This window comes from Marmota monax, unplaced genomic scaffold (assembly GCF_021218885.2).
Source record: "Marmota monax isolate L192 unplaced genomic scaffold, Marmota_monax_Labrador192_F-V1.1 WCK01_AAM20220418_F8-fsc00034, whole genome shotgun sequence".
NCBI lineage: Eukaryota > Metazoa > Chordata > Mammalia > Rodentia > Sciuridae > Marmota > Marmota monax.
The window spans coordinates 10626791-10642922 of record NW_026693934.1 but is presented as its reverse complement, the minus strand read 5'-3'; the positions used below and the strand labels follow the sequence as shown (position 1 = coordinate 10642922).

The 16132-nt window shown below is 51.9% G+C and overlaps 1 protein-coding gene across 1 annotated transcript in view; it reads right to left on the bottom strand.

Moving 5' to 3' along the window:
• Positions 1-1979: 1979 nt before the first annotated feature.
• The window catches only part of Hs6st1 (heparan sulfate 6-O-sulfotransferase 1), a 46866-nt gene continuing 32713 nt past the window's right edge, over positions 1980-16132 (bottom strand). The window contains exon 2 of the mRNA XM_046463685.2: positions 1980-4927. Within this exon, the coding sequence (XP_046319641.1) occupies positions 4219-4927 (709 nt within the window). The 3' untranslated portion in view covers positions 1980-4218. The remainder of the gene's footprint in view (positions 4928-16132) is intronic.

Here is a 16132-nt window from a genome sequence, read left to right as displayed (position 1 = left end):
GGTAGGCGAAGAGGGTTCTGCTTTTGTCTGAACCCAGAGACCTGGGGAGGAAGGAAAGATGTGGTTTCTTTCTCAACATTACTGGAGGGAGCAGGGGGCCGCCAGCAGGTGGGCCTGACCTCATCAGGAGCCGTGCACCAGAAGTGATGAAGGCTGGGCTGGGGGTGACTGGAGCCCCTGGATCTGGCTTCAAAGTAGTCTTCAACTTGACACAGACAGAGGAGGATGAAAAAAAAAACCCTGTTTTTAGGAGAGCTCTTTTCAGGACTGATTTCAACTCTGATCACAACACCAGCCCTTATAGGGCTGAATGGAGTCACCGAAAAGCAGAAGACCCTTTCATCCTGGGTCCTCCGTAGCAAGAGCCGGGTGGAGGTCTGGTCCACAGCATCCCAAAGAAACCTCAAATGAAGGGTTTAGGAGGGGCTGAAGCCCCTGGAGATCTTTGCACGTGGAGGCAGTTCCTTAGAGTGGCCGCTCCTTACTTATTTGGACCCACGTGTTGGAGAATACAAGTCCCTAGTTGGGGTCTGAGGCTGGGCTCTGAAGGGGCAGCTTCATCCTCTTCCTGTTCTGCTGGTGCCATGATTCTTCCAGAAAGGCCCGGTCTGCAGGAGGTGTTCACTTTTGTTTGTTTTGACTAAATTGCAGGCACAAGCCCGGGCTCCCTGTGGCTCTTCTAACTCCTCCTCTGCAGGCAGCCAGTGGGGAGTAAGCAGGTGCATTCCTGCCCCCGCAGAACAGAGAAATAAAACTAGCACCAGAGCATTCACCCGGAGAACCACCTCCCCTGCCTGACATTCAGGCCCAAGATGTTAACCAAATCCAATCATGAGGAAATGAGAGAGAACTGACTTAGTCAAAAATATCAATATTAAAAGAAATAATGCTGGGCATGGTGGTGCAGGCCTATCACCCCAGGGACTCTGGATGAAGGAGATGAGGGGAGTCATTAGCTGCACTGTGAGGTCCTGGGGTTCCAAAGGCCTTCTGGAGACATCTTTGGGACAAGAGGAAACTCTGGCTATAGATCATTACATAATGATATATCAATATTAAGTTTCGGGGATGTGATAATGGGGTTGAGTTCTGTAGCCCGATATCATTCTTAGGAGATAGGTGTGGAAGCATTTAGGACTGAAGTATTCTGATGAGCACAGTCTGTTTTCAAATGTTTCATGTGAGTGTGCACACGTGTGCATGCCAGAGACAAATGGGAGTGTGAGCACAGAGTAAAAAAATATGACAGCACACTACCTGCAGGCTTGCTGTGGTTGGATACGGTTGCTTGTGTCGAACTCAAGCCCAACTGTGACGTGTCAGAGGGTGGGAACTTCATCTGACCACAGAGGCCACAGGTGGGGCCTTTGGGGGTGAGCGGGATTAGACAAAGTCTAATCAGGGTGGAGTCTAAGTTCCACTCCTGCTGGCTTTATAGAGACAACAGAGGACACACAGATTTCCTCTCTTGCTGTGTGATGCCCCCTGCCCCAAGGCAGGAAGGACTGTGCCTGTGAGGCCATCATCAGATGCTGTCCCTTGACCTTGGACTGGAACTATGAGCCCAAATTAAACCTCATTCCTTTGTAACTCACACAGTCTATGGTGTTGTGTTATTGGCAACATAAAAGGAACGAATACAGAGCTTACTAGTGTCTATGTTTGATTCTTTTGAAGTCTTTCCAAATAAAAGTTGAAAAGAGGTCACTGCCAATGTAACCACATGGCATCACTGTCCCTGTCAGCCTTCTTCTGTCATCTTTCCAAACACTGTAATAAATGATTAATGCATCATTCCTCTCTGTGGTAAGGACAGTCCCAGTTTTTACGCTGGGCACCTCTCACTCCATGTTACTGCTCTCCCTGGGCCCTCTGCATCCACAAGACCACCTGTGCTCAGGGATGCTGTTTTAATCACATGGAGCAGGGAGCCACTATGCCGGGGACTGCTCTGCCACCACAGACCACAGCACACAGCCTTCCTTTTCAGAGTTTATTTCATCTGCTAACATTCATTCTCAACCTAGACAAAAACAATTAGATGATTATGACTTGCCTTTCCATTATCAACTCATTTTTTTTGTATGAATAACCAAAAGATTTCTTCTCAACACTTTTTTTTTTTAATAAGAAGCTATAAATAAATAAAGCTTTTAAACGCTTCTGGGTTCAAGTTAAACAGTTCCAGTTCCCAAAAAGTTCAGACGTGTTCATCGGACAGTTCTGCTGTCCCTGGCTCCCCCTCCAGGAGGGGACATCTGCAGGTCTGTAGGGTGCTTGTGACCAAGTTGTTAGCTCACTGCCTGCTGGCTTCTGTCCTCTGAGTCCTGGGACATCTAGGTGCTGTGGGCACAAGGAAAGTTTGCCCCCAAAGCAGGTGGCCTGAGTGGGAAGTGCTGGGTTGGACGGCTGAGGAACTGAGGGTACCTCAGCCTGGTGATGGCCTGAGAGGGGGCTATTTTCCCAATGCAGCAGATATTGAGGAGAGACCCATGCTTCCATGAGAGTTGGGACAGCGGGGCGTAAGTGAAAACATATTCCAATATGTACAAATCAGATCCTACACTCAGGCCCGCGCACACGGGAAGCACACCAAGGAGAGGCCATCTTGAGACTTGGGTACCCACTTCCTGTGGCCTGTGAAAGACTGCAGGGCTCCCCGAACAAACTCATCCTCTCCCTAGGAGTATGCCCACCCCAGACAAGCATCAGAACTGATCCTTCCACATGGCTTGGCCTCTCTTTAAAAGAGCCACCCTGCTGACTCACCTTGGTGCCCACCTCCTCAGTGTGGCCACTCACGCGGGAGGTGGCTCTGGGATGGATGATGCCCACCTAGAGCCTATCTTGCCTTGGGACACCAAAAAGTCCCTTACCCCCTGCCTGTGGCAACAGATGCCTTCGTTCCATGGTGGGACAGCAAGGGTGGCCAAGAGAAACCCGGGGCAGGAAAGAGGTCCCTGTCCTGCTTCGGGGTCAGCCTGCAGCCTCTGGGCACATGCACATGCCCTCTGCAGAGCCAGAGTGCCTGACACTCAGGTGAGGACTCCCCTACGCCTCCTAGAATGAATGGGGGACAGGGCACGGGTCAAGTGTTAACAACATGGCTTCTAGTAGGGCCACTGGCTAGCCTGCAGGGCTGCTGGAAACAGGGCCTGGCCAGTCTTTGTGCGGAGCAGGGAAGTGCAGAGAGCCAGGGTGGGGAGGGCTGAGTATCTGGGTACCATTGCTGTTTCTTCCAACCCTAGTTGAAAATCGGAATCTAATGCGGTTCATCCTGGCCATCCAGAACTACTATGGCCCCAGGGTACGGCTCAGGCAGCAGTGTGGTTCCGCCTTCCAGCCAATGGAAGCTTATTGTACTTTTATACTCAGGGTTGTAGGAGCAGTGGGATGTGAGCCCTTGACTAATCGCCCCAGTGATGGGGTTGGGGGCAGAGGATCAGAAAGAACAGGGGTAGGGAGAGTTCTTAATGCCCATGCCCTTGCTGTCTGAGCCTGTCTGCCTGGGTGGTCACCCCCAGAGATCAGGTTGGACTGAATTTTGACCATGGGCCAGAGAAAGAAGTGGGCTTCCCAGAGGCCACAAGTCTCCTCTGCCGCAGCTGGGGTGGCTTCTGACCATCAAGCAGCTATGGATGGCTGAACCTAGAGTTCCGGTCCTGAGGACACTTTAGACAGCTGCCTGGGTTCCCAGGGATACCCTTCTAGGACCTGGGGGTATCAGGGCCCTCAGAGGCCAAAAAGTTTCGGGTTGGTTGCTTGGAGTTGGTCTCTCGTCCTTCCTGGCCTGGACAGAGGGCAAGAGAGTACAAATGTGTGCATAGTTGGTGTGGGACTCATTCCTGGCACATCCTCACTCTGATGTCTCTCTTCTCCAAACTTCCTGCTGTTGTGACAGTGATGTGGGGGTCAGGAGAGCAGAGAGCCACCTACCCGGAAGCCCAATCATGTCCAACATGCCTGGGGTATCCTAGCACACCTTCTTCTGACCTAGAGGGCCGCACACATTGTCAGGCCTCCAGACTGTGGCATACAGCAAGACCCGCCCTGCCTGGCCCACCCTTTCCCCACTCCATTTTTTCCCAGGATGTATCTGCCTTCTGATAAACGGGTTTGGGATGCTCCCCTAAACAGTTTTGGGTGGGCCCTTCTGTGTGTGAGTCTGCGCCCCATTTCACCCCTGCCCCTGCGAGGCCTCCCCAGCGGCCGCCACCACTACCACTTCTCGATGATGTGGCTCATGTAGTCCTCGGTGGGCACTCGGCCTGGCTCCTCCGCGTCCTCCCTTGGCAGCGCCTCCTTGGCGCGATGCAACAGGCGCTCCTCGCGGCTCTTGAGGCGCTGCTCCCTGCGCTCCAGCTGCCGCTTGTACTGGTAGCGCTGCTGGAAAAGGTCCTTGGCATAGTCATAGAGCTGCATGTCGAGGTCGTTGAGCTCTTCGATGCGCCGGATGGTGTCCTCGTCCACCTCCACGCCGCCCGCCCGCGTGCTGTTGTACTGCATGAAGGGCCGGATGAACTTGAGGTTGAACGTCCGCTCGAACAGGTACTGGGTCTTGCGCTGGAACTCGGTCAGGCCGAAGAAGGCCATGCCGCGCAGGTTCTTCTTTGCGCTCTCCAGCAGCAGCTGGGCCCGCTTGCCCTCGGGGATGAAGGACAGGTTGTAGCAGCCCACCAGGCTCAGGTCCGCCAGCATGCGCACCTGGCGGTTGTTGGCCAGGTTGTACGGGCAGTCCATGAACTCCTGCAGCGTGCAGCCCGACCAGTCCGTGCCCTCGTAGCAAGGTGGCAGCTCCTCGGGCGTGGGCGTGCGCCCATCACACATGTGCAGCGATGTCTTCCACGTGGCCCCACGCTGCACGTGCCGCCACTCACTCAGGTAGCGCGACACAGGGTCTCGTAGCAGGGTGATGTAGTAGAACTTCCTGCAAGGAGAAGGAGACCAGGAGAGGAGTTAAGGTAAGACGGGTGATGAGGTGGGAGGGGAGGAGGCTGGAGCTGTGACTATATGGGTCTCCACTGCAGGACTCCGGAGCAAGTAACTTCGTCCCTAACTGCTGCATTTAGCTGTCAGAATGCCATTTTTGAATGGGAAATCCCTGGAGTCTGAGATGTGAAGGAACCCATCCGGGGAACAAAGGTACCAAGTGGGACCACCAAGGGGTGTCCTGCAATGCCTGACCTCTGTGTCTAGGCTGTAGGCTGGGGGTTGTTCCCAGGAGCTCCTGACTATCCTCACACTTAGTTTTATTGGCGTCTGATGCTCCTTGCCTTCTTTGCGAACCTCTCTTCTCAACTCCACTTTTAACAAGAGTGACAGTGCTCCTGTGTGTCTGGGAGCTGCAACGAGGAAACTGGTTAAAAAAGCCCGTGGAAAAAATGCTCCACTGCGTTGGTCACTGAGGCAGTGACCATCATGAGATAGCCATGAGATAAGCCATTATGAGATGGCATTTGAGTGACAAGAAGGAAAAATCTGACAATAAATAGCTGGGCATGAATGTAGGGCTAAGCTAACTCCCAGCAGCTGCTTGTGGGATGTGAACAGGGACAGGTGTTTAGGGCCTTCACCGGAAAGCTCAGCATGCACACACCCCATGACACCTCCATTCCTCTCCGAGGCAAACATCCCACAGAAATCTTGTCATGTGCAGCAGCAGGCATGGATAAGACTGTCCACAGCAGCATTACTGGTTACTCCCCTAGGCACCTACCTACCCTACGGCATGGGCACATCAGTGGTGGCATATTCTGGAGGAATACTACTCAGCTGTTCACAACATGGGCAAATTGGAAGAATAAGATGTTGTAGGGAAAACAAGAAAACTTCACCAAGTATATGTTTATCAAGTTTCTCAGAATAAACAAAACCCAAGAAAAATTAGTGACACACATATATGAAAATTATCAAAAAGTGTGAAAGATGACACATACGGAAAACTTAAGTCAGAGGCTAGTCCTGGTGTGTTCTGGGGGTGGGAGAGGCCAGGCACGGCACCAGGGGTGCTCATGGTGGCTCTGATCATGTCCCGATTCTGGAGGAGGGCAGTGGGGATACAGGTGTTTATTATGACTTATTTCTTACATACATCATGCAAGTTCTGTATGTACCAAACATGTTGTGACAAAAGATTTAAAGGGAAGGAAAGCAGACAAGATAGATCCTTCAGGGCAGTCCAAGAGGCTCCCACTGCCTCACAGGGGAACTGGCCATCTTGCCAAAGCCAGAGCTTTGGTCTCACACAGCTCCCCAGGCCACTTTGTACCTTTGCTCCTGCTGCTATCTCTCACCTCCAGTGCCCAGCCACCTCCACATCTCCAGCATGTCACCTCCCTGTCCCTTCTACGCCAACACTACTGCAGTGAGCCAGGAGGGGGAGGCTCTGTGGGTTTCAGTGATGGGGGAATGTCTCCACTTTGGGATGGAGAGGGTGGCCAGCTGCCAGGTCAGCTGGGGCTGCCCTGTGGTTTGTTAACTAACTGCAGTAATGAGCCTGACTGCTCTGTGGCTTCTCCATGAAGGAAGCTCAGGTCTCACCGAGCCCGAGCATCCGGCTGGTGGTTGGTCTCGTCATCAGAGGGACTTGGGGATGAAAACAGGAACAGCTCTGACCCCAGGGACTTCACTACTGCTAACCCAGATGCAGGGAGTCAGGGGACCCTGTTCAGTAGCAAATTATGCTTTTTCAGGGCGACAGGCCCCTGGAACCTTCTATGAGTACAGTGGTCCTCTCCTACATGGTACCCACAGCACACTGACCTCCACTGCAGGTGTCTGGATGCCTACTGTGTGCCCTTCTGGACTCTCAGCAGTCGCCCTGCAGTGGGGCATGTACTGGTCACCCAAGGGTAAAGAGGTGGCCTTGCCTATACTTCTTCCTTTGAGCCTCCCTTGCAACTCTGGCTGCTTATAACCACCCTCCAGCCTGTGACAGGATGGGCTGTGGGCAGCACCTCTATAGTTGTGGGCATATTGTCCCTAGGCCTGTATGTGCCAGCCAGTCCTGGTAATTCTGGGACAGCTCATGCTGCCCAGAGCGATGGGGGAGAGACTGCTGAGAGTGCCAAGTGCCCACATCAGTCTGAGGGCTAGCTGGCCTTGGCCACAGGGCAGGATGGGCCTAGGTGGGCTGCATAGGAAGGGATCCATCCACCTGGGAGGGGCCAGGGGCATTGGGAAGCGGAAATGGCTGTGCTATCAGTATTTGGCCTCCAACCCTTTAGCTGGCCATGAATTCATATCTGGGCAGCTCACTGTTGTCACATGGGAACTGGTGGACTGTTGGCCAGTGGGTTCTGGGATTGGATACATTGTGGGGATGACATGGGGTGAAGCAGTAGTCCCTGTCCTAGTGCCTAGGTGGCCCGTGGGAAGGCAGGTTCTAAACCTCCACACTAATGCTTGACAAAGGTCATGAAGTAGCAATGCCTCTGGCCCTTGATGACAGCAGCCAGTACTTGGGTGTCTGCTTAGGGAGGGCAGGCATTTCTCCTGTTCCACAGGGGGGTGTCCCAAGGCTGAGAGGTGGGGTATGTTGGCTTTCCAGTACCATTTCCAAATGCTCTGGTTTGGGTGGAGTAGGACCAGAAGAGAAAGGGAGGTGGCGATCCCTGGGGCTGTGGGCACCAATCTCGAATGTGGGGGGACAGGGGGGCTTCTCAGAGGAAGCCTTACAGTGGGGGCGTGGCCTTGTCTCAAGAAGGAGGTGCAGTGGAGGCTGGAGGCTCAGGCAAAGCCAGGCTAAGGAGGGTCTTACGTATTTTATAGAAAAATAAGCTCAAATGGGTAATGGCCCAGAATGCAAAATTCACACAGAATTCAAAGATAAAGCATGAGACCTTAAAGAACTTCTGCCCTGTGGAGTATTTCTCATCTGTGTGGAAAGCAGCTTCTCCTGACAGCCCATGGGATTTATCGCTGGGATCGTGCACTCTGGCATTTAATTATGGCTGTTCTAATGCATTCTCTGACCTTCAGCTGTTCTGACATTTTTGTGGGCACTGGTTTAAAGTGCCCTACAATCATGTAAGATCCTGGTGGGTAAGGAGGACGTTTTCTTCTTGAGTCTGTTAAATAAGAATTGTAGGAGGTGGCTGTTTTGGACAAGACTCCTACACTGGCCCAATGGACCACAGTAAAAACCAAAATGGAGTGACTCACGCTAAAATTCCCTATCACCAAACACAAGCTTAGTTGTCAAACTTAGCTGATGATTTGGAGAAATTAGGAGACAGCAACAAACAAATTTCCCCAATAGGCCAGTTTCAATGGGCAGGATAACAAAAGTTCTCTTTGCCTTTATTAATCCTTACAAAAAAAAAAAAAAAGAAAACCTAACCTGATATTAACCAGTCAGTTATTTCCCCTTCATTAGTCTGTCTCCCTGCCCCCGCCTTACAAGGAAAGTAACTTTAAAATGACCAACTGCTGGGGCGAGGATTGTGGCTCAGTGGTAGAGCGCTTGCCTAGCACGAGTGGGACCCGGATTCGGGTTTGATCCTCAGCACCACATAAAAATAAAGGCATTGTGTTGTGTCCATCTACACCTAAAAGATAAATATTTTTTAAAAAATGACCAACTGCTCTTTGTTTCTGCTTTCTTCAGCCTCTTCTCTCTATAAAACCAACCTCCTCTGCTCAGATCATTGGACCACTCATTCTATTTTATGGAATGAAGTGCTGCTTCATTTTAGAATCATAAATCGAGTTAATTGAGATGTTTAGTTTAAATTAGCTTCAATCTGGTCTTTGACAGTTGTGAAACTGCTAGGGCTCCAATGAGGATTGGATCAAGATGATTCTAGCACCACTAGACCTTATAAGTGATGGGGAAACTGGGTTCAGTGCCAAATGACCCCAGGCCAGAGCAGGCAGCTTTGCTGATACCGCCCCCCCCCCCCCGCCCCGCCCAGCCCCGCCCAAACCTCTGAGATGTCATAAATTGCAAAGGCTGGAGGAGGATGGAAAAGAAGAGAGAAAAAGAACTTAGTTAATTGGCTGAAAGAGGAGGGCCAAACCAACAAGACTGTTTTCAAATTCCTGACTTAAATCTCAGGACCAGGCACCACCATGCCTCATTTACATATAAACCTTTGGGACTATTAATGTCAACACAGAAGCAATAAGTGGACTTATTTATGGACTGTGCACCTATCTCAAAACTTTCCCTTATTAACATAATCCTGTCCCTCTTATCTACAGCCACCTAGGTTCAATGTGAACAATTTGTGTTTTCCTTCCCTCAATTTTCACTATGACAATACTCTTGGCTCTTAGGTCTAGGGAGGTACTTCTAACTGCTACTGAACTTTGCTGCTGGTGGCTATGGAATCTTGTCCCAAGATGGGTCCTTTCCTGGGTAGCATCTGAAACAGCTCAGTAAACCCTTTTATTTCACAGATCCCTTATTCTCAAGAGTTTTAGTGAAGGGATGGGGGGCGGGGCGGTTGGCGGTGTAGCTTAGAGTCATGCCTAGCATGCATGAGACCCTAGCATTGGTTTTAAAAAAAAAAATCCCATTCCCAGCACTGGTTTAAAAAAAAAAAAATGGTTTTAGTTAAACACTGGGCACAGCAGTGACTGGAGGTGACTTCATTTTTCCTCCTCTGCCCGAGAGGATTGGTTTGACACAAATGATGCCTGCATCTACCATTCCTGACTCTTCCTTGGAAGCCCAGGACTCCAACCAGAGACAAGACCTTAAATCTGGCTCAGGAGACACAGTGGTACACACCTGTAGTGGCAGCTACCTGAGTGGCTAAGGTGAGAGGGTTTGCTTGAGCCCAGGAGTTTGAGGCCTGCCTCGGCAACACAGCAAGAACAATATCAAAAGACCATGAATCTGGCTCAAGGCATGTGGAAAGTCCAGAGTTGGGGGTGCTGGTGGCTTGGTGAGGGCCTTGCACAGTAATTCCACCTGGAAAGAAGGGGTGAGGTATGGCCATGCCACATCTGGAGCATGTTTCCTACAGTGCTGTGTTCCAGGGAGACATGGAAATACAGGAGGAAGATGAATGAACACACACCATGGACTCTTCTGTAGCCCACAATAGAAACGCCTGCATCTACCAGAGCATTGATAACTGCACTGTGGTCACAATTTTGCAAAAATTATATATGTTCAGGAAAAAAACAAAAAACAAAAAACCCCACCACCCAGGATGGTAATGGACTACTCAATGGCTGCTTCAGGACTGGGAGGCTGGGATTTTCCCCCAACACTGTATTATAAACATTTTCAAGCTTACAGCAAAGTTGAAAGTTCAGTGAAAATCTATCAACTCAAATGGGTGACTTTAGCATTTTCTTTATGTATTTCTGCACTGTCTGCAACTATAAATTATATGTTGAGCATCCCTAACTGGAAATTCAAAATCTGAAATGCTCCAAAACCTGAAAGAAACTAAGAGTACAGCATGATACCACAAATGAAAAATCTGACCCCTGTCAAAACCCAGGCACACTAAAAATGTTCTATACAATTAACCTCCAAGCTATGTGTATCAGATGCATATGAAACAAATGAATTTACTCCTTATATATGTACAAACATTCCAAAATCTGAAAGAATCTGGAATCTAAAACACTTGTGGTCTCAAGCATAAAGAATGTTCAGTCTGTATATAAATAACTGAAGTAAGCTGGGTGCAGCGGCGCACACCTATAAACCTAAGAACTCAGGGAGCGAGGACAGGAGTATCCCAGTATGGCCAACTCGGTGAGACCCTGTCTCAAAAAAAAAAAGGGATGGGTGTCACAGTGCAAAAGTGCCTTCGACTGCCCTTTTGGGGGTGAAATGCAGCATTTTATTAGGGCATGCTGCCTCCTTGGGCCACTCAGACTGTGCCTCCTGCTCCACCCAAGGGATGGATGGACCTGGAACGTTTCGAGAACAGGGTATAACCTATGAGTTCTATCCTTAGACCCTAAAACAGAGGCACTTTCCTGTCAGTGCCAGCAGAGTCTCACCCCCTCTTTTGACTGAGAATGCTATTATTTAGTCAGAATGACAAACCCGTTTTTAAAAGAAATATCTCAGCATAACTTCTGAAGCAGGCACTGGAAGGAAGTTGATGTCACGGTTCACCAAGAGTCCTTGGGTGCTAGTTTCAATTCAGCAACGAGAAGGTGTTGCTGCATTCTCTCCGCCAGGACAGGCTTAGCAGGGTCAGAGGGAGGCAGGAGATGCTCTGTGAGGGGCTCCAACAATCCCCATCTACTGTGTACTCTGGTCTCTCCGGACCCAGGGGACCCTTCACAGTAACAAAGTCCACACCACTAGGATTAGATTCAGATGACTGGTTTTTAAAACCACACTCCAAGGGGTATCAGTAGTTCCGAGGGCAGACATAGGTCATCCAGGAATGCTTGGGAGCTTGGAAGCAACCAATGATGGTATCCTGCTTCCCCAAGACTGTTCTCCTGCTCCCCATCCCAAGGCTCATGGGCATCACGGAGCAGGGGAAGTGATTGTGGTAAGTGACCAGACTTCAGAGGTTTAGAAGTGACAACATTCAGGAGACTGTCAAAGCTGGGGAAACCCAGGGCTTAAGGCACCTGGGCCAGCCCCTTATCAGTGCTGCCCACCTGCCAGGTATGAGCTGTCTTTGTCCTGAGATGGCCTCATGTAATGGCTACTGGCAGCACTAAGTGGCCCAGTTCCTGCTTAGTTCTTTAGAAAAATGTAAGTCTGACTGTGCATGGTGGTACATGCCTCTATAATCACAGTGGCTTGGGAGGCTGAAGCAGGAGGATCTCAAATTCAAGGCCAGTCCAGGAAACATAACAAGTTTTCTTTTTTTTTCTTGGTACTAGGGATTAAACTCAGGGGTGCTTTACCACTGGGCTACATCCCCAGCCCTTTTTATCATTTATTTTGAGACAGGGTCTTGCTAAGTTGCTTGGAGCCTTGCTAAGTGGCTGAGGCTGGCCTGGAACTTGTGATTCTCCTGCCTCAGCCTCCTGAGCTGCTGGGATTACAGGTGTGCCCCACCACACCTGGCTGACAGTAAAATCCTGCCACAAGATTTAAAAAACAAACAAACAAACAAAAAGGGCTGCGGATGTAGCTTAGTGACAGAGCACCCCTGTGTTTAATCTGCAGGGGAGGGGGAGAAGGAAAAGAAAAATGGAATTCTGATTTTGGCTCAGAGTCCCGCTATGAGGTGGAAGCCTTGTGGGTCCAGCTACTTCCTCCCCTTTCCTGTAGCAGGAAGGGGCCCACAGCGGGAAGATCCCCAGGGCTGTAAGGCTGTGTCACTTCCCTGCTAATAGGGCTCAGCAGCAGATAGAGGAGGCGGCAAAGGGCACAACCCAGAGGAGATGACCTGCTCCCAGCTGCCACCGGAACACGCTGCTGAACAGGTTCCCCATGGGCACTGACCCCTATCCTGCATCTCACCTCCTTGCACCTGACCTGTATGCAGGAGCAGGTTGCTCTTCTTGGTCCCTGCAGGAAAATCCAGACCACCAACTGGGGAGCCCATCTCCAAATGCAGGGTGGAAAATGCTGCTGGGCACTGTCCCTTCCTGGTAACATCTGCATGACAGCAGGGGTTATCTTTGTCGATTAACTGAATCTGCTTCCCAAAACACTCAGGTTCAGAGGCAGGCCTCACGACCTCAGGAATCAGGTGCTGTGTGGGCACAGGTGTGGGCAGCGCTTGCCCATGAGCTTCCTGGGAAGGCAGGGCTGCCCAGCCTTCTCCTAGGGCCCCCTTTGCTTTGGGAGGCCCAGGGCAGACAGCATGTGCAGCTGGCAGAGCCCTTGAAGGCCTCATCAGTGACCCGTGAGATCTGGGTGCCAAGTGCGGACAGGAAACTGACACCCAGAGGGGCAAATGAATGGCCCAAAGTCACTGGGTCCCTGGAGGGTCCCAGCTTCAGTGTAGCCCCTGGAACACTGACCTTCTTACAGGAAGGGAGCATGGCCAAGGCAAATCCCAGACATAGGAGACCCCGGATCCTGGGCAGGATGGGCTAGCTGGGGCTCTGCTGGCCTCATGACTCTGCTCCCTGCCTCACCTGCCTCTAGCAAAGTGAGGAGGGCGTCATTGGCCCACCCAGGTAAACTGAATTCTTATGACGGTTGGAAGAAGACTGTCTAATACAAAGAGCTGTGCTCATGTGCACTGCCCCCCAGAGATAGGTTCAGGAAATAGCATGGAAGTCCCTAAAGAGGAAGCAGCCCAGGAGCCAATTCCCAGCCAGGTGTGACTGTGTGACTAAGTCTGGCCATCCGGATGTCCTTAGAGACATCCTTCTTTGTCCTGTTTTTCCTCCTGTTGGCTGGAATGTGGATATAACTGCCGAGCATCAGCAGTCATCTTGAACCATGAGGTGGAAGGTCCACTTTCTGGGGCTGATGGAGGTGAGAGAAAGATCCTGGGTCCCTGGTGTTTCCCTAGCTGAACCCCCAGCATATCCTGTCTCTGCTAGTCTCTTTTGCAAAGGGAGGGAAATTATAGCCACCCTGTTTTGGCCTCTGAACCTGATCCATCTACTCAGAGCAATGCCCTAAAGACCTAGGCATGATCAGAGGGTGAGCTCTGGGGGTGGGGGTGGTAGAGGTTGGGTCAGCAGGGCCTGTGGTGTCAGGGTGGCAATAATGCCAAATTAATTACTTAGCTGAACTGCTGGTTCTTTACCTGGTCATCCTGACCACTCACTGACACCTATGGGCAAAACTGATTCCCATTTTGCAGACAAGGAAAGTGAGTCCTACAGGGGTCCCAACGGCTAACTCAGGCCACAGAGTTGGCCAGGCAGTGTGGGTGGAGGCCAGGCCCACTTGGACCTGGGCTCTGTCTGGTGAGATCAGCTCACTACTGAGCCACCACCTGGCTGGTGCAGAGGCTGATCTGGACAACCCCTGGGAGGCCAGGTAAACTTGTCCATCAGCCTGTCCACAATGCTGGCTGGGCACCCTGCTGACCAATGTCTAAACTATGGCCCAGGGGTGGTAGTGTTTTTTAACTTAGTTGTCAGCAAAAGTCACAGGCTATTTCCTTTAAAGCACAGTGAATTAGTTAAAAGGCGGAGAAGTCTTCTGGACCTGCAGAGAAGACACACCAGCACAGGGCTGAACGACTCTAAACGGAAACCAGGACAGTCCTGGGTGGCATGGGAACAGAGGTCACATCCTGGACTTTGACCCACCCTGGGCAGTACCTGCTGTGGGATGCTGGGGCGGGCCACCTCCTCTGGCCTGGACAGGTTCCCCTCTGGTTACACACCCCATGGCCCTACCCTACCGGGGACAGGGAAGATGTCTCATGACAGAGATGCCAGCTCACTGGGTGGAGTCCTATCAGCACTTTTGCCCCCTGCTGGGAAGGCAGGTGGGTGGAGACGTGGAGGCAGGAGGGCATGCACCAGTGTGAGGCTCTGCCATGCACGGAACAACGGGAGAGGCTGCAGTGAGCCACTACCTCAGGGCCTCTTCAGCTGCTCCAGCCCCCTCCCAACTCCGCCACACAGACCAGCGGTCAGGCCAGCGTGGGAGTGCAGGACAGAAGCCGGTGCCACTAGGAACTCTATCTGGAGAGGGACCAAGCCTTGTGGGATAGCAGACGGCTCAACTCAGAAACCTGAGCAAGCCCAGGCTCCAAGCCACCCGGGCCCGACAGACCTCAATGGCCACTATTTCCTGGGCCTTGGATACTCAAGAGACCAGACAGTTCCAGGGACAGGCTTACTTCCCTGTCACACTGTCTCTACTCTGACACACTCAGCAACACCTCCAGGTCACCTTTCCAGCAAACAGCTAGGCCCATAGCTGTGTGATCCTGAGTGTGCCACACTATGAGCCCACCTCCCAGCTCCTGCAGGGAAAATGGGGACAGGGTTCTCCAGCTTCCTCCCACATGGTGATGAGCTGGGGAGAAGGTGACAGCATCCCCAGGGCAACACACTAGAATCTGCTCACAGGATGGAACACGGTGAACCTGTCACTGTCACCTTGCCAAGCATCTATGGGTCTGAGCAAGAGAGACCCTGGAGGAACTCTGACTCTGCTGCTCGCTAAAGGTCTCCTCTTGTGGAAGGCATCCCTGAGCATCCCAGAGACCCCTCATCAAGGGACCTGGTGGCCTGGGAGTCACTGTCTAAGCTATTCCAATGTGAGGCTCTGCCATGCCTGGAACAACCAAGAGGCCTCCAGGAGGAGGTGACCCCTGGGCCAGGTGTCCAGGGTGAGCTAGTGGCCTCTAGCAGTGGCACTCACATGTGGAACTGTGCGATCTCGAGGGAGCTGAGCCCTGACACAGGTGCCCACTCTGCCATTAGTATGCGTCTGCCACATTCTCCCTTCCTTCTGTCAAAAGCCAGCAGGGGTGGGTTTTGGCTCAGTGAAGGTGCATGGTGCCCAGGGCACACAGAACTCTGCTCCCTCTTGGCAAGGGGCTGGCATCTCTCAGCTGTGCTAAGCTCCGAGGCAGCTTCTACCCCTGCAGAAACATCTCTCCCACCCCAAGCTTGGGTGGGGGTTACAATCACCTCCTAGGACTGTGGGAGACCTGGAGATGAAAATGATAAAAATAAGCCCCCCAGGCCTAACCCCTACGTTGTAGGTCCAGAGAACAGACTGGGGAAGCTCTCCCCTGGCAGGGGACACAGGCCTGGACCAAGCTGCAGACGGGCTGACACTCAGCCCGATGGGCAGCCCCCACTCCCTTCATCTCCCTATCAGCCAGGCCCACAGGCAGCCATTCTCCTTCCTGCTCAGTGCTCTGGGGCTTCCTGCTGGGAGCAGGCTTCCTGGCTCCAAGTCTTCTCAGGCTCCTGTGGCCAAATGTGAAGCTGGGTGCTCAAAGGCAGGAATTCATGGCTTAGGCATTTTCGTGTGACCCTCCTTTGGCCTCTGTGCCCTGGGCTGGCAACAGACACCTTTCCCTACCCCCACTCTAGGACCTTCCCTCCCATCTGTTGCCATCTGTCCCCCGCCATAGTCTGCCATCTGCCCTATACACTCTGCCATCTGCCCTACACATATCCACAGGCATGCGCCCAGCCCCTGCCCCAGGACCTCCCCCTTTCCCTGGACACACCAGTACCTACCACGCTAAGGAAGTACGACTCTCTGTCCCTTAAGAACTGAGCCTGAGAGGGTGTGACTTTCCTCCAGTAAGGA